Source organism: Canis aureus, chromosome 8 (assembly GCF_053574225.1).
Source record: "Canis aureus isolate CA01 chromosome 8, VMU_Caureus_v.1.0, whole genome shotgun sequence".
Classification (NCBI taxonomy): domain Eukaryota; kingdom Metazoa; phylum Chordata; class Mammalia; order Carnivora; family Canidae; genus Canis; species Canis aureus.
The window spans coordinates 65,926,997-65,949,756 of NC_135618.1; the positions used below are offsets into that span (position 1 = coordinate 65,926,997).

General features: G+C 47.7%; 1 protein-coding gene across 3 annotated transcripts; it reads right to left on the reverse strand.

Annotated features, from left to right (window-relative positions):
* Positions 1-8,185: 8,185 nt before the first annotated feature.
* Positions 8,186-22,341, reverse strand: INTS15 (integrator complex subunit 15). Of its 3 annotated transcripts, none has more exons than XM_077907734.1 (6): positions 22,117-22,341; positions 21,411-21,632; positions 18,725-18,890; positions 14,455-14,979; positions 13,018-13,057; positions 8,186-8,968 (listed from the first exon to the last, which is right to left on the reverse strand). In XM_077907734.1, exons 1-6 carry the CDS (start codon positions 22,276-22,278, stop codon positions 8,767-8,769), a joined length of 1,317 nt encoding a protein of 438 aa, XP_077763860.1. In that variant the 5' UTR covers positions 22,279-22,341; the 3' UTR covers positions 8,186-8,766. The 3 variants fall into 3 exon arrangements, with proteins under 3 accessions (XP_077763860.1, XP_077763859.1, XP_077763861.1); XM_077907733.1 differs by having other exon boundaries at positions 22,087-22,339; XM_077907735.1 differs by lacking the exon at positions 22,117-22,341 and adding an exon at positions 21,839-22,023.
* Between the last annotated feature and the right edge of the window lie 419 nt (positions 22,342-22,760).

The window sequence follows — 22,760 nt, forward strand, 5'->3', positions numbered from 1 at the left end:
GGATGCAAGCTATAAACATGATTTAACGAATCTCAGTAGCTACATTTAGTAAGAGTAAAAAGTTACAGGTGAAATTGATTTTGGTAGTATATTTTATTTAATTCAATCTATCCGGGCAGCCTCAATGGCCCAGCGCTTTGGCGCCGCCTCCTGCACGGTGTGTGATCCTGGAGACCCAGGATCGAGTCCCACGTCGGGCTCCCTGCATGGAGCCTGCTTCTCTCCCTCTCCCTCTGTGTCTCTGCCTCTCTCTGTCTGTCATGAATAAATAAATAAAATCTTTAAAAAAACTATTTAATTCAATATATCCAAAATAATATGAACATCTAGTTGATTTTAAAGATTAACCAGAAATATACATTCTTTTTTTAAAATGTCTTCTACATGTATAGTGTACAGCATGTCCTCATTCAGCCCACCATGCTTCAAGTACTCGAGTCACATGTGGCTACAAGTTACATCAGACAGCACGACTCGTAATTTAGAAAGTTACATCTCCTAAAATCCAACCTCCAGACCCAACCACCCTTAATAACTAAGGGCATAGCCTTCCAGATATCTCCTATAAGAATCCATAGATGTATATATTTGTGAATTAATTAAGAATCTTTCAGTTGCAGGTGAGAGAAAATCACCTTAAACCAGCTGGGGTGGGGTGGGGGGCGGCAAGGTTGGGAAGCATGTTTGACTCACAATTTAAAAGCCTAGGATATATAAAAATTAAATAATAAGTAAGTAAATAAATAGGCCGCGATATAGAGACTATCCCCAGGCATGTCAAGATCCAGGGCTCGGAATCTCTTCATTTCTCAGCCCTGGGCTCCTCTGTGACAGTACATGCTATCCATGAGATTGGCCTCCACCCCATCAACTGCAGACTTGCATCCTCTCAGCCTCGAGTGGAAAGAGAGATTCTCTTTCCAGCAGTTCTAAAGTCTTGGGTTTCATTAGAGTTCACTAGATTCAGGGGTTCATCTTCAGCTAATCAGTATGTTCAGCTGTGCTAGGTCTGGGTCATGTGTCCTCTGCCCCCTGGTGTCAGGGCTGGAACCAAGGACCCTGGGTGAAACCAAGATGGTATCAGTAAAAGGAAAAGAGGGATTGGATTTTGGGTGGGCAGAAACAAAAGACAGTCATCATCACTGGACTATATTGTTATTTGTGCATAATTTGCTTATACGGTGGAGATCATCATATACACATTGACTTGGAACAACATGCTCTTTAAACTAAATATATTTTGGACATCTTTCCACGTGGGACAAATAGCTACCTGGTTAGAAAAAATTCCCCCTGACTTCCAATTGCAAGGATATGCCTTAATTTATAGAACCAGGACCCTGCTGATGAATATCTAAGATGTTTCTCATCTTTGGCAAATGCAAATATGCTCGTACATAAAACTTAACTGTGAAAGTGCATCTGTGAGATCTGTCTATATATGTGTGTGCTATATTTAGATACATATTTTTTAAGTTTATATATTTATTTATACTTTTGATAGATATTGCCCTAACAAAGTTGTACCAATTTAAGCATCACCACCCAAGAATAAAAGTGCCTATTTCTCTACCACTCTGCTGTATCAGATACTTTCAGTTCCAAATTTCAGAAATGGCCAATTAAAACTGGCTTACAGAGGAAAACACTATTATTTCATTTAATAAGCAGTGCAATGGTAGGAAGTTTTAGGCTTGGTCAATTTAGTGGCTTGGGGACACCTCACTGGATTCCCAGGAGGATTGCAAGATGCCGACAGCCTCAGAATAGAGGTGCCATGTCGTCCACAACAAGATCCAACATTGAAATGGGTGTGTCCCTACTTTTGGTCCTTTTGGGGTTAGAGGGGAAGTTTCCAGAAGTCATCTTCTCACGCTTGTCCCAATATTGGCCAGAATCAGATCCTCTGCCAATTACAGGACCAAATTCCAAACAGGCTTGTGGAAGGACAAGCTGGTTCAGACAAATCACAGTTCACTACAAGGGAGGGGCCCAGCCTTCCTAGAGCAGATGCCTGTCACATATGTGCCCCAAACAAGGTTCTTGATCATGAAGAAGGAGGTAGCTGGCTGGTATGAGATGGCCAGTAAATCTGCCACATACACTTGCTAACAACACTTTTTTTTTTTTAAGATTTTATTTATTTATTCATGATAGACAGAGAGAGAGAGAATGAGAGAGAGAGGCAGAGACACATGCAGAGGGAGAAGCAGGCTCCTTGCAGGGAGCATGACTCTGGGCAAAAAGCCCGATGCGGGACTTGATCCTGGGACTCCAGGATCACACCCTGGGCCAAAGGCAGGCGCTAAACCGCTGAGCCACCCAGGGATCCCCAACACTTTTTTTTTTTAAACCACTGCCAATGTGAGAGGCAAAATTACTTCACTACTTTAATTCACATTTTTAAAAATTCTTGGCGATGTTGAACATCATTTCATAAGAGGAGGGCCCGGGTATTATGAAAATACTACATTGAAAAGTAGCTAAATTTTTCTTTTCTGTATGGCTGTGCTAGCAATTCAGATAACCAAGTTAATTTCCTTTGTTTTAGGTTGCTTTTATGTTTCTGATTTAATTATGTTAAATAGTGATATGGCCCCAAAGTTGAAACTACAAAACAAGCTACATTTCATAATTGCTATAGCCTGCCCCTCCTTGCTTCCCCTAGGCAACTATTTTATTAGTTTTCCCTTTATCACCCTGCGTCTTTATTTATGTTCCCTCACCTTTCTTATGCAAGAATAGCACCCAGTAAAGACTTTTCTGGGCCTTGATTTTTCCTTTTTAATTAACAGTAAACCCTAGCTGTCACTCCATAGCAGAATGTATCTTTTTCTTAGCAGTAGCATTACGCTCTACCACGTGGATAATGCACCTGTTAAGGCTCGTGGCAAGTGTTCAGTCTTTGCTATTACACAGAATGCTGCAGTGAAAAGTCTTGCACAGATATTATTTTGTATTTCCACTATTGGCTCTTTAGGGCACAGCCCTAGAAGTAGATTCCTAGGTAAAGGGCAAATTCATATACACGTTTGCTAAATGCTTCCACACTTCTTTCCAAAGGGGTTGTATCATTTTGCATCCCCACCAGCTCCACACTAACTGGATTAAGTAGGTGATTCCACTTTTCATTTCTAGAAGTTCCATCTGGCTGTTTTTCAAATCTGCTAGGTGAATCATGCTTCCATTTCCCCTGCAGTTCCACACTCATCTTTTATGCCTTCAAACAGAGTAGGCACAACTGATTCATAGTCTGACCTTGGCAATTGTGACTATCAGAGCCTATTTCTGCTGTTGGTTGCAGCTGCTGGTTCCTGTCTGCAGCACCTTGCTCATTTCTCACTGTACACTGGTCACTGTCCTTGAATAATAGTTTAAGGGCTCCTTGAAGCCTAGGACAAATGCCTTTCCTCCAGAGGATGTACATTTGCTCTGCCAGGCACCTTAGGAGGACTACAAGTCTAGGGATCCTCCAAGAACTGAAGTCATAGCAGGAGGTTTCCTTATATGTAGCCACTGACATAGCAAAATGGAGAGAGGGTCTCCTAGTAGACCCTTGCCTTGAACCCTTAACCCCTGAGACCCTCAGGGCAAAAAGACTGAGAGTATCTTAGATGCCTCGTGGTGGCTGCCCCCCCTAGCATTTGACCTGGAAGTTCTTCACAACCTGTTGGCTCTTCAAAACTTCAAGATATTTTTGTATATTATCCGGCATTTTTTGTTAAAGCAGAATAGCTGGTCTGAAATATCTGGCCCATCACTACCAGAGACAGAAGTATTAACATGCACTTTTTAAAAATTAACTTTTAATTAGACAAGTGACAAGAACACATTTCCTTGCAAAAAAAGTAAAACGTGTGCAATATATTCACTAGTCTGTATGCCAAAAATGGGCTTCTCTTTGAGTAGTCAGGGGCTAATTCAAGTCTTGTCGTCTCTCATTATGACTCAGAATGGTTTAATGAAAAAAACCTTAAACAAAATCAAAACTTTGAAACAACACAGTAAGGCAAGGTCTCCTTTGGCCATTACCCCATTTCTAGGACACATCACTGACACTTACGAAGTCTCTTGTAATCATACCCATCCTCCACCACCATTGTGACTTCTAATGCCATAGATGACTTTCCAAGAGTGGTTTTCAAATTAGAAAAATATACCATAAAATAATTGATTTCCGGGATCCCTGGGTGGCGCAGCGGTTTGGCACCTGCCTTTGGCCCAGGGCGCGATCCTGGAGACCCGGGATCGAATCCCACATCGGGCTCCCGGTGCATGGAGCCTGCTTCTCCCTCTGCCTGTGTCTCTGCCTCTCTCTCTCTCTCTCTCTCTCTCTCTCTCTGTGACTATCATAAATAAATAAAAATTGAAAAAAAATATTAAAAAAATAATTGATTTCCATCTTCTTTTGAATACTCAGGAGTTCTGGAAATATTTACCTTGGCCCAGGTGCCCAGACATGGCAATGACCACCCCTAGGATTTCTCTAGTTTGGCAGAGTACCCAGTACCCAGACCCCCTGGTGTCTAATTCTGGAAGCTTCACCCATTGACAACCCCTGCCCGGTCTCCAAAGATGTCTGAATTTTACAACTCCTAGTTGGCCAGTCCTCTACTGATGCTATTCAAGTAGTTTCTGGATTTTCCTTAAAAAAAAAAAAAAAAAAAATTGGGACACCTGGGTGGCTCAGCGGTTGAGCATCTGCCTTTGGCTTGGGGCGTGATCCCGGAGTCCCAGGATCAAGTCCTGCATCAGGCTCCCTGCATGGAGCCTGTTTCTCCCTCTGCCTGTGTCTCTGCCTCTCTCCCTGTGTCTCTCATGATTAATGAATACAATCTTAAAAAAAAAAATACTGCACCCAGCATTTCCATAGGAGTGTGTGTCCAAGAACATTAAAAACACATGCCCACACAAAACCCTGTACACAAATGTTCATAGCAGAAACGCTCCTATGAACCAAAGCATTCAAGTGTCTATCAGCCAATGAATGGATAAATAAAATGTGATACATCCATACAATAGGGTATTATTTGGCTATAAAAGGTAATGAAGGGCTGATACATGCTACAATGTGGATGAACCCCCCACACATGATGCTAAGTAAGTCTAAGAAGCCAGTCACAAAAGACCACATCTGTATGATTTCATATATGTGAGGTGTTCAGAACAGACAAACCCATAAGAGATAGAAAGTAGATTGGTTGCCCTGGGCCGTGGGGGAGAGGGAGAGAGGGTACTAATGGGTGCAGGATTTCTTTTAGGGGATGATGAAATGTTCTAAGATAGTGGTGATGTTTGTTTGCACAACTCTGTAAATACAATGCAACCATCAAATCATGCACTTGAAATGAGTGAATTAGGTAAGTGAATTATCTCTCCATAAAACTATTACTTGGGGATCCCCAGGTGGCTCAGTGGTTTAGTGCCTGCTTTCAGCCAGGGCCTGATCCTGGGGTCCCAGGATCGAGTCCTGCATCGGGCTCCCTATGTGGAGCCTGCTTCTCCCTCTCCCTGTGTCTCTGCCTCTCTCTCATGAATAAATAAAATCTTTAAAAAAATAAAATACAATTGTTACTTAAAAAACAAATACTGCCATGAACATCCTTGAATACCCCTTTCGGGTTCCAGGACTGCTGGGAGACAGGGCCATTTTATTTTTTCATTTCTCCAGAGTGGCTAAACCAGTTATCTACATCAACAGTGTGATCATTGTTTCTTCAGACCTTAGCTACTTTCTATTTTGCCAATCTGATGGATAAGTGAAAATCATGGCATCTCTTTTTAATTTATATTTCCCTGGTTACCAGTTTTAGAATCTTTTCTTATTGGTCATTTGTATTTTCTCCTCGGCGGGGACGGGCGGTCCTCTTGCAGTGAAGATGTCCTTCACTCATTTATTCTAATTTTGATTAATTTGTTTTTAATACATTCTATATAGATATACTTCATTTTACAGTCTGCAAATATTTTCTCATACACAATTTTTTTTTTAAGTTTGAACAATTACTTTAAAAAAAAAGATTTTATTTATTTAGTTGAGAGAGAGAGGGAACACGAGCAGGGAGGAGGGGCAGAAGAAGAGGGAGAAGCAGACTCCCCACTGAGCAGGGACCCAGATGCTGTGGGCCCAGGACCCTGGTATCATGACCTGAGCTGAAGGCAGACACTTAACTGACTGAGCCATCCAGGCACCTGTCCTATGCAAATTTTTAATGTACATAAAATATTCATTAGCAAGAGCCTGGAATATACTTAGTAAACAGGAAATATTCTCATTATTAAAAAGTGAAAGGTGAAAATTGGTAAAAGTGTAAACAGCGCATATACACCTACTTTTTTTTCTAAGATTTTATTTATTTATTCATGAGAGACACAGAGAGAAAGAGGCAGAGACATAGGCAGAGGGAGAAGCAGGCTTCCCTCAGGGAGCCCAACGTGGGATCATGCCCTGAACTGTAAGCAGAGCTTAACCACTGAGCCAGCTGTCCAGGCGTCCCTAAACCTACATTTTTAATAAGTTGACTTAATTACTCATGTACTACTAGAAACACCACCAAAGAAAGTTGGAGACTCCAGTAGCTTTATTTCCTACATTTTCCCTCCCTTCCCCTCTACACCCCTCCTCCTCTTTCTCTCCCCTCCCCTCCGTTTGTTCACCCAGTCACTCATGGCGAAAACCACCTTGGGTCTGAGAGGAGCCAAGACATAACTAGTCCCTGGAAATGTTTAGAGGAAGCCTCCTTTTGGGACAGTCATGCTCATAGACCTCTAACTACACAGCCATTGGAGAGCTTCTTTTCCACGCTTTTTCAGAAATACTTGGCACCAGAGGTGAATACCAAGAACCAGCCAAGTGCTCATCTCGTTTCACGGGCGTGTCCCAAGACATGGAAGCAGACATTTACTTTTTCAGTCCCAGATCTGACCTCGGCAGATAAACGTATAAATAGGGAACACAATGAACCAGGAATAATGAAGGCAAAGTCAGAGAAAGGGCAATTTCCTTTCTGGTTCATGGCTCTCAAATGCAATTTAAAAACAGATTCCTGGGCAGCCCGGGTGGCTCAGTGGTTTAGCACCGCCCAGGGCGTGATCCTGGAGACCTGGGATCAAGTCCCACGTCAGGCTCCCTGCATGGAGCCTGCTTCTCCCTCTGCCTGTGTCTCTGTCTCTCTCATGAATAAATAAATAAAATCTTTAAAAATAAATAAAAACAGATTCCTGGGGCACCTGGGTGGTTCAGTTGGTGAAGCGTCTGCCTTCAGCTCAGGTCATGGTCCCGGGGTCATGGGATTGAGCCTCAGGTCCAGCTCTCTGCTCAGTGGGGAGCCTGCTTCTCCCTCTTCCTCTCTGCCTCTCTCCCTGCTTGTACGCTGTGTCAAATGAATAATATCTTAAAAAACAAAAACATCCCTGAGAGGCTGGTTCTTACCTACCAGCTGCAGCTCTGGGAACCTGGCTGAGCACTGCGGGTGCCCAAAGAGAGCCACAGGTTTGCAAGGCTGAGAAAGCACATATGGTTGGGGTCCTTTCCAACCAAGGGCAGACCCTACACGGCAGCTGCACTGGCTCCTGCTCCTTACCTTGAGAGATGCCCTGAACTCCAGACTTGAAAGAAAAGAAAGAAAAGAAAAAAAAGGAAAGGAAAGGAAAAGAAGAAAAGAAAAAAAGAAAAAAGAAAAGAAAAGAAAAGAAAAGAAAAGAAAAGAAAAGAAAAGAAGACAGACACAGGAATTTATTAGGTAGTCTGGTTTGGTCTGGTCTCCTGGGTGGTGGCCTTTGGCCAAGAACAGAAAGGTAGACAAACCACAAGGTTAAATTTCATCCCTACAAGTTCATCTTAGTCCTTTATTGCTCACTGGTCATAGTAAGCATCTCTCATGCCTTGCTTCTAGTCCAAGGGAGTGTTAGGTCATGGCTAGTGGTATCTTTCTTTTCTAAAACTAGTAAATGAGAACTCAAAGCAGATACCTTCCATTGAGTGCCAGCAAAAAAATGGAGGGAAGCAGACAGACCCTCGGGGCAGCACAGGGCAGAGGAGATGTGTTGTCAGTAGCATTTCTGTTAAAAAAAAGTGCCTAAAATTATTATTCAATCTTCTTACCCCATCACTGCAGACCCACAAGGAAACCACTGCCATTCATAATGACTACATTTTAAAAATATAGTCCATAAAGTCTATAAAGCGGTTTAGAAAAAATTTATTTGAACATATGAAAGGAAAATTTAGACCCCGATAAAACAGAGGAGCTCCTCAGCGGGGACGGGCGGTCCTCTTGCAGGTCCCTGCCCAGTTCCCCAGCCAGCGCCAAGCGCCCAGGCCCAGCCTCGAGCTCACGGAGCTCCCCGGGAACCCGGGTGGCAGGGGCCCTGTCACATTCACGTACGGAGATGCCAAAGGGCCTTGCAAATGCTGCTCATCACAGCTGTGCTCGGGGCAGCACGGGCTCCCTGCATGTCTGAAACGACACACAGATACTGGCTTGTGGAGTCGGTGTGTCCGCAGGCCGCCCAAGCCCTCATCAGGCGCTGCCCACTCCTCCTTTCATCGATCCCACGTGGACTTCTGCAAATGTGACCCCACGGGAGGCCCCCCGACTGCAACGCTGCACAACTTCCGCACCAAGACAGTCCTGCCGGGGCAACGAGGGGCCACCGCCTGCTCCCACGAGGTCCTCTTCTGCAGGATGGCTGCCCACTTCTCTGAAAGGCTTCCTCTGGCCCACACAGAAGGCACACTGCCCCTCAGTTGCACACGGGATCGGCCTAGCGAATGGGCCTGAACGGGAATGTCATGCCCGAGATGAAGGTGTGCCCTGGGTGTGTGGGCAGGGCGGGATGGGCGGCAGGGTGGGCCGGCACGGCCCCGTAGCCCAGCGGGGGCGTGTGGATGTGGGGGTAGAAGCCTGGGGGGAGCGCCGCATGTGGTGTTTGCTGCACAGGGCCCGAGATCACCAGCTGGAGCAGGCTGCAAATACAAGCACAAGGGTTAGGCCAGGGTGACTGGGCTGGCCTGTCTACTTGTGGAGGCAGCACCCTGAGGACGGTAGAGAAGGCCTGGGCACGGTGGGGCCTCACACATGCACCAGGAGAGGTGCCCCACATAGGCACAGAACATGCGGTTTCCAGAGGGGGAAATCTGTCAACCTGGGGTAGAATAGGGGTGGCTTGTGGCTATGGATGACCTGGGGGTGGCAGGATTGAAATTGGTTCCGGACAGAGGAGAGAGGAGCAGCTGGAAATAGGAAAAGCAGGATCTTGTGGGCAACAACAGAGAGGGAGGGACCTGAGGAAACCACATGGCAGGTGCCCAAGGGCTCCAGTGGCAGGACTGTGGAGGAAGGGTCTGCACTCAGGCTTACAGCCTCAGGACGCTCTGGGCACAGCTTCAGTGTGGTGGCCTGGGCACCCCTACACCTCTGCTTCACCCCCAAATGTCTACAGTTAAGAGGTCAAGACCCAGACACCGCAGCAAGTAGGATGGCAGGCCACAGTGTTCTCAGCGTCACTCGTCATGATTGAGTCCCTGCCAAATTCCAAGCACAGCCACGTGAAAGCTGGCCTTCCAGAGACTCTTATGTGAGCATGGTATAGGGCCCTGCCCTCCTGATGGCGCAGGCCTGGACCCGGCCCTTACCCTTTCCCTCTCTGCAGAGCTTCCAACCCTCCTCTTTACTTGCTTCTTCACTGCAGGGGTGACAGTCGTCTGCACCCACACTCCAGCCCTACACATCATACCACCTCTGGGTCTCCACAAACCACCTCATGACCCTGTCACTCCTCCCTTCCACCCACAACTGCTCCAAGCCGGGGGTGCCAGGCACCTTCTCGGGCCTGTGCCCCCCTCTCTGTGGTTTGGAATATCCACAGGCTTGGCCTCCCTTCTGGTATCCCTCTCAGTTTCCAATACTGGTCCCTTTTGAAACTCCCTGAAGAGTTCTCTCTGATTGGTCTCATCCTTGACAAACCCCTACATTCCCTCCCAGAAAGATCAGCAGAGATTCCTACCTTTCCCACCACTGACAGCCCTCCCAGGCCTTAGTGCACCCACGTCCTGCAGTCCATCCCAAATACCCAATCACGCCTTAATCAAAGAAACTTCTCGGTCCCTTGGGCCCTTTCCTCTTTAGGACCGAGGTCTCCTTTCCCAGCCCTGCCTCTCCCCTCCCTCCCTGGCCTCAGCTACGGACACTATGGCTCTGCTCTTGCTCTTCTGGCCACACCCCAGGGCCATGGCTTGAGCTGGTTTCTAATCTCCACAGCATCTAAGCTGGTCTCTCCACATCACCAGATCTGTCTGCCTGGTCCTGTTCATACCCATCATTTACCCTCAGGACTTCCTCATCCCACGAAGTCATACCTGCCATACCTTCTCTGCAACCTGTGTTGCTTGGTCCAGGAACAACCCCAGGCACTTGGCCCTGGCTCCTGTCGATGCCTACCTGGAGCTCTGAGGGTGGGAGCTAAGCCTTCTGCAGACTGACCTCTTCCCCCCCAGTACAAAGCCTGGTGCCCACAGGAGGGGCTCAAAAGATTAACTGAAGGCACGAAGAAAGCTGCTGCCCTCTCACGGCCCAAAACTCTTTGGAGCCCCTTTTCATTTATGTTACTATTTTTCTATAACCTGGGATGAGAAATTCACTCAAAATAAGCAAACACATGGGATCCCTGGGTAGCGCAGCGGTTTGGCGCCTGCCTTTGGCCCAGGACGCGATCCTGGAGACCCCGGATCGAGTCCCGCATCGGGCTCCCGGTGCATGGAGCCTGCTTCTCCCTCTGCCTGTGTCTCTGCCTCTCTCTCTCTCTCTCTCTGTGACTATCATAAATAAATAAAAATTAAAAAAAAAAAAAAAAGCAAACACAGAAATAAACCTAAGGAGGGTATTACAGAAGCAAAATGTAAGTCCTATGTTTGTTTGAACCTACATACCCTGCCAGAGACAAAAAGAGTTTCAAGAAATTTCCAGTCTCTTCGGAAAGCAATAAAAAGAACAGAGACTACCTGAAGTCAGAGAAGTTTTCCAAGTGACCACACGTCCTGTCCTTCCCCACACTAATGCCAGGCTGCCCTGGGAGGTTGGGTTTTGGGACACACGTGTCAGGAGGGCAGGGCCCAACAGAGGGTGTGAGGAAGTTCCACTGGGATTCCAATGGGGACCAGTAGCCACACTGCTCAGAAAATAAGGGATCTACACCCAATCACTGTGTTGACGCCCTGAAACATTCACACTAAACAATGGCTGAGCACAAAGAAGTGAAATATTACTAAGAGATTACTGCAAGAGGAGCAGAAAGATGCCCACTTATACTAACACACTCATCAGATGCCAGGTGATTTTCCTAGAGCCCTGGGCGGGAGGGGTAAAGGAAAAGTGTGGGCTCCTGAGGGACAGGCATCCATTCTGTTGAGCAGGATCATTTTGTTCCACTGGGAGCCAGCGCACTCCACCTATTTGGTTCTTGTATCTGCCCAGACACCTGATCAAAGCCACCTTCCCACAGCAGGGCCTGGTACCAAGATCCCTAAGCACACAGGAGCACCCAGTCCCTGGGCAGCAACTACTCTTGCTGTCAGCCCACAAGCTGGCACCTGGCCAACTCTCTGGCCTCCAGTTATGTGTGTTATCAGCCCACTACATGTGCCCAGACTCACTGACCCAGCAGAGTTGGTGGGCCAGACCCTGGGCAGCTGGAAGCACCCCTACTGTGGTGGAGTCTGGTAGCTGGCTCCCACTCTGTCCACACTGCTGGCCAATGCCAGCCCTGGAGCCCCAGTGCCTCTGTCCCTGATAAAGGCCAACGTGACCCTCTGAAGAAAGGATGTTAGTAATCCTACCAACATCACTGGATTGTCTTCTGTCCCTGTGCAGGATAGAGCTGTGCCCTCAGCTACAGATGCTTTCTCACCTCCATGTCACAATTACTATTTTTAGTGGATACATAATTTCTATTCTGTTGATGTATCACTACTAACTTACTAAGTATCCCCATACTTGAGGGCCATGAGGTTGCTTCCAGTTTTTTGCTACTAATACTGCATTTGCCTGAAATGTTTTTGCACATACAGCTTTTGCTTTTTAGAGTCCGGAGGAAATTAATTAGATTAAGTGACATTCCCACATTATGAAAATAATAGTATGCTGCACAGCAGCTAATACTTCTTAGACACTACACACCAAGTACTATCCTAAGTGCTGTGTTTCTACTTTAATCCTCACAAAATCCTCTGGGTGGGGCGAGAGAGGCAGGGGATGAAGCAGATATTATTATTTTCTTGATTTTGCAGACAAAACAAGGCAGTGGAAGATATGGAACTTGCCCACGGTCATACAGAGAGCAAGCAGCTAGCCTGGACTCCTCCCCACTATTCATATTGCTTCCCTCAAATGATGACAATAAGCACCATTTAAGGTCAGAATCCCACATGCCGGGGACTAGGCTGGAAGGTTACAAATACCACCTCATTTAATCCTCACTACGACCCTATGACAGAGGAAAACTGTCCCCCAGTTTTACAAGGGCGGAAACCGAGGCTCACAGACAGGCAGAGCTATTGCCCAAGCATCAGAGAAAACCAGTTAGAACCATGCTCATAACCCACTCAGGGTCACCCATCAACAAAGCCTAACCGACATGCTATGCCCTGGGGCCATGGCTCTGCAGTGGTTACCAAAGGCCTGTGCCACCCACATTGTCACCAACAATATGTGTGCACAAACATCAAAAGTCACCAGGAAACACATATGCTAATTTAGTGAGGGATAAATGACTCTGAGCTTACTCTTGTTTCTTTCCTTGACTCCCAGGCAAGGTGGCTTTATCTGTTTGATTTACTCTCCACTTGGGCTTTCTCTCATGTGGGTCATGCTATCATACCTCCCACTCATCATTAGATCCTTAGGGGGCTCCTTACATACAGATGCTCTAGACCCTACAGACCAACTCTACCCAAGGAGGCCAGAACGAGGGGTCCACCCGAAGCCCAGCCCAGCCCGAAGTCTTTGAGAGGGCACTTACTTATTATGGGGCAGCCTGGAGCACAAGGTTCTCAGGTCATCTGAAATCAAGGAGATATATCATAAGGAACAGACTGGAGACAAGATGAAATAAATGTTCACTGAGTTCTTTTCAAGGATGTTGACAAGACAGCAATAGTGCCTTAACTATATTTTCCTAACGTCACTTAGAAACCATGTTCTCTCTTCCTTCAATTCTTGCTTTAACAACTAGGTCCAGGGCAGCCCGGTGGCTCAGCGGTTTAGTGTCGCCTTCAGCCCAGGGCCTGATCCTGGACACCCGGGATCGAGTCCCACATTGGCTTCCCTGCATGGAACCTGATTATCCCTCTGCTTGTGTCTCTGCCTCTCTCTCTGCGTCTCTCATGGCTAAATAAATAAAATCTTAAAAAATAAAAACAAAAATTAGGTCCAAACAGAATACATGACTCAGGAAGGGGGGGCAGGTCTACCAGGAACCATGGTTTTCACAACCATGGCCGTGAAAAGGCCCAGAGGCGGGGCTCTCACTGAGCAGATCAGATGCTCAAACGCATCAGCATCACGCATCAGAGTGCCTGCCGCCTGGGGCCATTGGCAACATCTGGGAGGTCACAGTCACTAAAGCACAGGTGCGATGAGACACGGGGAGCGCTCTAGCACTGAAGTGCCAGAGAATTATGGACCCTGGAAACAGGTGCTGGAAATGCTTCATGCACTTGATTGAACCTGTGTACTATGTACTGCAGAAAAGGAAAAGGTTCAGGGCACCTGAAAGGCTCAGTCAGTTAAACATCTGCCTTTGGCTCAGGTCATGATCCTGGGGTCCTGGGATTGAGCCCTATGTCAGGCTCCTTGTTCAGCGGGGAGCCTGCTTCTCCCTCTCACTCTGCTTGTGTTGTTAAATGAATGAATGAATGAATGAATGAATGAATAAATAAATAAATAAATAAATAAATAAATAAATAAATAAAATCTTTAACAAAAAAGAAAAGATTTTCTACCAGGAAAGATGGTAAGGTGTTTTGTTTTTTTTTAAAGGTTTTATTTATTTATTCATAAAGATGCAGGGAGAGAGAGAGAGGCAGAGACACAGGCAGAGGGAGAAGCAGGCTCCTTGCAGAGAGCCTGACGTGGGACTCGATCCAGGGTCTCCAGAATCTCGCCCTGGGCTGCAGGCGGCACTAAACCGCTGTGCCACTGGGGCTGCCCGGTAAGGTGTTATTCTGATTCTTAAGGAGTCCCGGGTCCTGGGCAAAGGGACTGGGAGAGACACAGACTGCATGGCCAGTGTTCTCCCTGGGCACGCTCTGTGACTTTGCCCTGGTATCCTGTGCTAAGAGGAAGGGAGTCCTGAAAGAGCAGAGGATGATGCGTGTCCAGGACTCCCTGTCTTCCTTCTGGCAGGGGGTGGTGGCAGCCCTGCCCCCCGGAGGGCCCAGGCCAGGGAGTCACCCACCTCTCGTGCACAGCAGGGCCCCGGAAGCCATGGCTACTTGCAGAGCCTGCGCCAGCCGGTCCAGGGAGAGCTCGATCTCCTGGGAGGCGTTGAGGGGGTTCAGTTCATCCGCCAGCCTGTTAATCTCCTCTACCAGGGGGACCATGTGGTCAAACAGGATGAGCCCCAGGCGCCCATACAGATTCTTCTCAGTTAAGTGCACCTGGACCACCATAAGGACCTGCAGGACGCTGAGGTGGAGTTTTGAGTACAAGAGGTGGGAGTCTCTGTCCATCCCTCCAGAGTCCTTTGGAACTTTGGGAGTGACGTGGCCATTAGATAAGGAGGGCTTCTTCTTCCTTTTATAAGCCAGAGGGGCCTTCACACACCAGCGGATCAATCCAGTGAGTGGGGTGAGCTCTAAAAATCCTATGGGGAGATTGGCAGCAATCGGAGTATTTAAAAAAGTGATGAGAATCAACCTTGGGTCCTCAAAAATCCAGCTGACAATCATTTCGAGCAAATCCAATGGTGGGATGAGGTCATCTGCCAACAGAAACGCTTTAAGTCAGAAGTGTCTGCAGCCCCCATGACAGAGGCAGATGTCAGGGAGATGGGCCCGAGGGCACAGTACGCAGCACCTGACACACAGACTACACGTTTCATTTACCTTTGTTTACCTATCTTCCACCCCCTTTTCCAGAACACCCAACACCTTGAGGGCTGGGACTCTCATCTTAGAGCCAGGACTGTCTAGCCACAGTGGGCTCAACAACCTATTTGTTAAATAAACAATTACCTAGAACTCCATCATGCCTTAATTTGTCCCATGGGTCAATTTAAATAAACTCCCACACTCTTTATATCCCAAACTGCTACCACACCTCAGCCCCTTCCAGAGAGTAGGGTTTGTCCCTGGGCAGGTGGCTCCTCTGTGGCAGTGACGGCTACAGTGGCCTCTGCTCAGAGCAGCTCTGAGAGTGGTGAGGGGTCAGTCAGCCACCAAGAACCATCTAAGCCCCAAATCTGGAATCCTTGTCTAAGTGAAGACTGACCTCCTGTGACCCTGGACCTGGCACATTCTACAGTCTAGACAGAGAACAATAATTAAAATAAATGCTGACTTTTATTTTGGGTTTACTATTTTCTAGGCCCCAGTCTACATCCTTTACACAGATTAACTCACTCCTCACATAACCCACCTATTATAGGAAGGAGGAGGCTTGGTGATATCAAGTCCCTCCCCTGGGACTCATTAGAAGTGTGTGGTGGGCCCAGATCTGGGCCCAGATGGCTTGGCTCTGAACCACTCAGCTGCACTGCCCATCCTGGGAGTGGCACACAACGCCCTTGTCTGTGAGCATGGGAATGGGTCCCCGGCCCCCTGTCTCTGGAGCTGTGCAGCCCTCAGCTCACGCAGAGCTAAGGGTGACAGGGTTCCTTCCAGGATGCTGAGGCCAAAGCCAAGTAAGAGACAGGAGAGTGTGGGGTGAGACACATATTGACCGAGACTCCTCCTCCAGAGACATGCCCCTTCTTCCAGAGATCATGCCTACCTACTCATGTGTTCAACCTCACCCTGCCCTTGTTATATAAATGAGGACAATAGGTAGCAGTTGTCCTCCTTCACTTGGCACGATAAGCAGTGGGAGACCCTGTGTCTGGCCCCTTGACCCCTTGAGAGGTTTCTGTCTGATGAATGCCAGTCTCATACCTACTCGTCCAGCATACTACCACCCCCCGACACCCACACACATCTAAGCCGAGGCATCTCTAAGAGCCTGAAAGCTGTGTGTACGTTTGTGCCCGGTGCATAGAGTGAGTAAGTGTACTTGAGCAAGTTACAAGTTACCTCCATGACCTTCCTACTCAAAGACGCAAGTTCTCTGCACCATTCTGGCAAGAGGAGGTTCTGTCTCCTTAGGTGAGCTTCTTCCACCTTGTAGTTTTGAAGGTACAGATGGCCCAGGAATGCTCTCCTGTTACCAGAAGCTCCCAAGAGCAGCATCGGTCACCATTCTGACTGTGGACTCCAGTCCCTCCTCTAGGGCCACCACTGTGTGCCTGGTGACCTCTCTATCTCCAAACTCACCAAGTTGGATACATTAAAGATGTACAGCTTTTTGTATGCTGATCATACCTCCATACAATGGTTGCAAAACAATCACCAACACGTTAGACTGGCGAACTGGCTTAAGAGAAAAATACCATGTCTCATATCCATTCTAGAATGCTGGTATTCTCTAAACATGACTTCCTTTTCCACACAGTCTAATCTGTCCCCGATGTGAAGGGCAATTCCCATCCTTGTTGGTCTGGAATAATGGATGGCTTGGAAAAGCAACCGTGATGCTGTACAATGGTTTAATTAAATCTTTCCTTTGGGAAAACAAAGGGCCTAACTACTGTTCCCAGCTATTAACAGCTCTGAGGAAGCCTTTACAGAAGAGTGCCAGGGAAAAGCCCACTCTAGCAGCAGGGTACTGCTCACAAGACCTGCCTCCCAGCCCAGGGGCACACCACTGGGACAGTGACAGTTTAAAAGTACACATGACTATGACACGCACTTCAGTGTTCATACTGACCACACGGACTTTCTTAAGAGAACTAAAAAATTGAACAGTAAGGGGAAAAAAAGTACAAAAGGACAAATATAATCATGGTGCTGCTGGACTGAACAAAACTGGAAATGTTGAAGGCTCTCCTGCTGCTGATTTAGCCATCAGACCAGAATAAGAGACTATCTGTCAGCCCTCTGAGCGGCAAGAACCGAGGGCAAAGGAGGAATCTGAAATAGAAATGCAGGCTTTGAGTCTGGCTCTGCAGAAAAAGTGCCTACCGTGGTGAGGTCTGAAACCTCCCCATGTGGAAATCCAGGCCCAGAGTCCCTGCCCACGGGCCAAATGGACTGTGGGGTTCACACAAGGACACAGATGTGAAAGGATGCAGTGCTTCATGAAACCTTGTCAATCCACGTTCCTTAGAACCCACCTCTGGGGGAGGTAAGTACACAGCAGAGCCTAGTCAGTGTAGGTCTGAGACTCCCGTTCTAATTCAACCAGAGCTAGTCAACCTGTATTGGTTTTATTGGGAGCCTGCAAAAAAGACCTGACTAGAGTGCTCTGATGCTGGACAGGGATGGGGACAAGGGCTTCTCCCAGTTGAAGTCAAATGCCATCTACTGGCTGCCTAAGGACTTCGCCAGGCATCTTCCTAAGAAAGCTTTAAAAATGTCACCACGGAAAAAAAAGAAAAAAGAAAAAAAAAATGTCACCACGGTAGAAGTGCCACACATGCCTCCCAGTACAATATGCCCAGGACACCTAGGCAGGATTGTTGCCAAAAATGTTTAACCCAAATTTTACATAAGGAAACATCAGATAATCTAAATTGAGGGACATTCTGCAAAACAACTGGCCTGAGCTCTTCAAAAACATCAATGTCATAAGAAAATTTTTTTTAATGCTTTATCTGTTCAAGATTTAAAAAGACCAAAGTGACATAACAACTATGTATAATGTATGAACCCTGATGGGATCCTGAATTCTCCTGACCCTTCAAGGGGCGGCAGGGTTATAAAAGACATTATTGAGATAATTAGGGAAATCTGAATCTGGTCTATATAAGAGATAATGGTATTCCCTCCATATTTAATCTCTTAGGTGTGATAATGGTATCATGGTTACTAAGGGAATGCTCATTTTTGCAAGAGAGATACATATGTGCTTAAGTCCTTGATATATGACATTGGTAACAAACTCTCAAAAATTCAGGAAAACCAAACACTTTCAAGTATGTGTGAGAGAGGGGGAGAGAAAGAGAGGAAGGGAAAGAGAGAACATGGTAAGCGTTAACAAGTGGTGAATCTAGGTGAGAGTCTTGCAAACTTATAATAATCTTGCCACTTTGCGAAGTTTTGATATTTTCTAAAATAAAAAGTGATGGATCAGAAAAAGCAAGTCATCCAGGGAGAGAGCCATGTCTTCCCCAGACATCATTCGCCAGCATTTTTTTTTTTGTTTTTTGTAGTCGCCAGCATTTTTAGGCTGTCTGCCACTCGGACCATTACTGAGTTTGGCAAGTGGGAGTCACTAAGGAAAGCTCCCTGCTGGCAAATTCCAGAAGTCCAGGTGGTCCCTTCCTTTCGCTTTTCAGCCTAAAAGAAAACACACATTTCAGAGGGAAAAAAAAAGCCAACACTTCTACTGGACATTTTGCCTAGGTGTTTGGTGGAAATAAAAATGACAATCAACTGAGCTGCTTTAACAGCCACAGCCTGTTTCAAATTTACCTGATGACAGGTCATACAGTGCGGTGACAGAAGTTATGAACTGGCAGCAGAAGCGAGGGCTGGCACTGAGTATCTGCTTCAGCGTCTGCACGGATCCCGGCACCAGACAGCAGTAGTCATCCACGAGGGCCCTGGCTAACCTCACACAGTAGACCACAGGCGTCCGCTGGAAAGAAGCCACAGTCCACATAACTACAAGTGTCATGAGCTAGTAGACAACTATGTACATGTGGTGGAGACCACCACACCTGGGAAAATCACTTTCCAAGAGGGGGGCAAAAAGATGTTCAGAGCTTACTTGACATAGAGCTCAGCCAACCTAAGCCCACAGACCAAATCCATCCTGACACCTGTTGCTGTAAATAAACTTCTGCTGAAACATGGATCTGCTCATCTGTTTGCTATTGTGTAAGGCTGCTCCTACACTACAAAGGCAGAGCTGACTGGTTTTGACACAGACCATATGATCCACAGAGCCTAAAATATTTATTGTCTTACCCTTTCCATAAAAGGCCTGCTGACTCTTGCTCTGAAGTTCACTTAGGAAAGATCGCTTCTAACTTCAGGTGAGGAAATGATAACTTTTGTGACCCTATAGGTGAGACTCCAAAGGAGAAATGAACAGTTGCTACCACTTGAAAGAGCTTGCCGAGTGTTTGTGAATGCTCATGTGATTCTAGAGCAATGCTTCCTCACTTTCTCTCTCTCTCTTATGATCCTCCTTTACAGATTTCCGTAATATTTTCAAATCCTACCTTACCACCCTCCCCTGCCTTTTTCCTTCCCACTCAGGGGCCAATCTGTAGCTACTGCCACATTCAACAGCTGCTCAGGATGCTCCAGTTCCAGGGCCCCAGGGTGGCCTACTGGGGGGAAGCTGCAAGGAGACAGCAGGCCAGATTGTTCCCTCAGGCTCAGATCTGCTCCCACAACCACAAACCACCATCCCCCGCCTTCCCTAGCAGGAAGCTGCAGCCTCTTGCCTCGATGGGGCAAATCCTGATTCAAACCACTATGACCCTTTCTTGTCACTGACATCTGCTTTTTGCCAAAAAGCCAGCACGACAGCATCAGGAGAGAGAAATGGGAAATCATGTGATGAATTACAAGATGCTAAGCCTGACTATACTAGGTGATCAGCGGATAGAGGTAATTGTGACATTAAATACAGCACACACGATCAATTCAGATGCCCCTGAGATGGGACTGGTGAGAATTAAGGTACAGATTCCACCAAGACTTACCTGTGTGCCACAAAGGACAACGTATCTTTCTAGCCATGTTGTGAGAAAAAACAGTTTTCAAGGAAAACGTCTACATTAATTGGGAAACAAAACCCAACACCAAATAACTTCAAGTACTTGAGAATGAAGCAGGTTTGTGAAAATGGATATGGCAAATTCTGTCAGCTTAGTTGAGAATCATGTTAATTCGAATTTTGAGTTAATCACTACTCCAAGTGAATTACCAATTTTTGAAAAGACTCTGAGTAATAAAAAAAGCAAAACAAGGGATCCCTGGGTGGCGCAGCGGTTTGGCGCCTGCCTTTGGCCCAGGGCGCGATCCTGGAAACCCGGGATCGAATCCCACGTCGGGCTCCCAGTGCATGGAGCCTGCTTCTCCCTCTGCCTGTGTCTCTGCCTCTCTCTCTGTGTGACTATCATAAATAAATAAATAAATAAATAAATAAATAAATAAACAAACAAACAAACAAATAAATAAAGCAAAACAAAATCTTTTCAAATACCCTCTAACACAAAATCTTCTGATATTCTTTGATATTTATTTATTTATTTATTTATTTTTCTTTGATATTTAAAAACACACTAGAAGGCTCTGACATCCATAACCATTAGAAGAGCCATGATCTTTGTAATGTCACCCCGGGACAATGCAAAACAATTCACATGCTTACTGACCTAATTGTATATAATTTGATTTACAATAATCTTAAAAACAGGGATCCCTGGGTGGCGCAGCGGTTTAGCACCTGCCTTTGGCCCAGGGCGCGATCCTGGAGACCTGGGATCGAATCCCACATCGGGCTCCCTGCATGGAGCCTGCTTCTCCCTCTGCCTATGTCTCTGCCTCTCTCTCTCTGTCTCTGTGTGACTATCATAAATAAATAAAATTTAAAAAAAATTAAATCTTAAAAACAAACAAACAAACTGAACTTTAAGGCCACAACATGCATAACTATTTTCAAAATACTACCTTATTTCCAGCTAAGGAAAAGAATGAAAAAAAGATGAACTTTTTTTTTACTTTTAAAATCCATTTACCATTACAAACTACGGTTTTGTCAGGAATGGTTACCACCCGCATGTAACTGCAGATGTAGGGTAGCAGGACACAGGGTAGTGACAGCAAGGAGATAACACACAGGAAAAGCCTCACCTGAAACCCAATTAAGGGAAGAATTCCTGACACTAAACTCCTCTTCAGACTCTTAGAAGAAGGCTATTTCGGGGATCCCTGGGTGGCTCAGCAGTTAGCACCTGCCTTCCTCCCAGGGCCTGATCCTGGAGTCCGGGGATCCAGTCCCACATCAGGCTCCCTGCAGGGAGCCTGCTTCTCCCTCTGTCTGTGTCTCTGCCTTTCTCTCTCTGTCTCATGAATAAATAAAATCTTAAAAAAAAAAAAAAAAAGGAGGAGGAGGAGAAGAAGGCTATTTCTGGAGAAGTACCTGGAGCCAGGAGGCCGCACACTCCAACACTGGGATTCGACACACAGCCACTGCCATGGAGACCAGTTTTCCCAACAAGCTCATCCGGCTGTCATCAGCCTTATTCCCTTGGGGGCTGAAAAGGGATGAGAAAATAATCTGCCGGACAGAGTCCTTGGTTTGTTCCTGGAAGTAATTGCACATGATTTCGAGAAGTTGGAGCTCCTGAAGTGAATTCAACCTCTGTAAAACAAATCGGAGAGAAGCGATAAGAAATTCAGCTTTAACCTGCGCGTGAATTCTTAAGGCAAGAAAACAGGAACGACTCTCTTTTCCCCAGGGAACTGTTCACTCCTCTACAGCCCGAGTCCCAGGGGGAAGAACTCTGCTACTCTCAGATGTCACCATACGGAATTCTACATCATCCTGGGGCGCTCAGGACGACCTACACAGGTTTGAGACTCGATTACAGGCCTTTAACGTCTCTTCCCGCAGCACCACTGAGGCCGGGCTGTCGCACCCAGCTGAGCAACGCTCAGGAAGCCAGAGCAGGTGCGCTGGGGCTGCTGCGAAGGAGCCCGGCCACGGGCGAGAACGGAGCCGCTCAGACGAAGAGGGTCTGTGCTTGGCAAACGCTTGTCACCGCGAGGGGCGGAAGAGGGGGCGAGAGTCTCCTTCTCGCGGACGCCCGCCGCACCTTGGGCTGCGCGCCGCGCTCCTTGGGCACCTGGAACACGAACTCCTCGAGCAGCTCCACGGGGCCCTTGTCCACGATGGGCAGCGGCGCGCTCTGCAGCTGGCTGCTGAAGTAGATGTCCAGGTGGTACAACACCTCCTTGGCAGCGCTCAGCGCGTCGCGGCGCAGCAGCGAGTGGCGGATGTCGCTCATGGTGCGGCCGCCGCGGCCCGGGGCGCCCGGAGCGCGTCGGGACTTCCGCCCCGGGCCCCGCGGGCGCGCCCGCCGCCGCCGAGACAAAGAGGCCGCAACCCGGCCTCTGCCCGCCGACCCCGGCGCCCGCCCGCCTGCGGCTCCCGCTCGGGCCTGCTCAGGGGGCCATCGCCGCCGCCGCCGGCCAGCGGGCGCCCGGCTGTGCGACTGCGGCGCCACCGAGGGCAGCGGGAGCCCGACGCCGCGGAGCCGAACGGCGGCGGAATGCCGAGCGCGGCGACGGCGGCCCGCAGGGGCCAAGCGAGGGCCGTGGCGAGGGCCGGCTCTCGGGAGGGCGCCACCTGGCGGCCCGGCCCGCCCGCCCGCGTGGAGGGAGGCCCGCCCCGTCCCGTCCCCCGGGCCCCGCCCCCGGGCCCCGCGACCGCCCTCGGACCTGGGGCCGGGCGGCCGCGCCCACAGCTGGACGCTGATTGGGCTTCGAG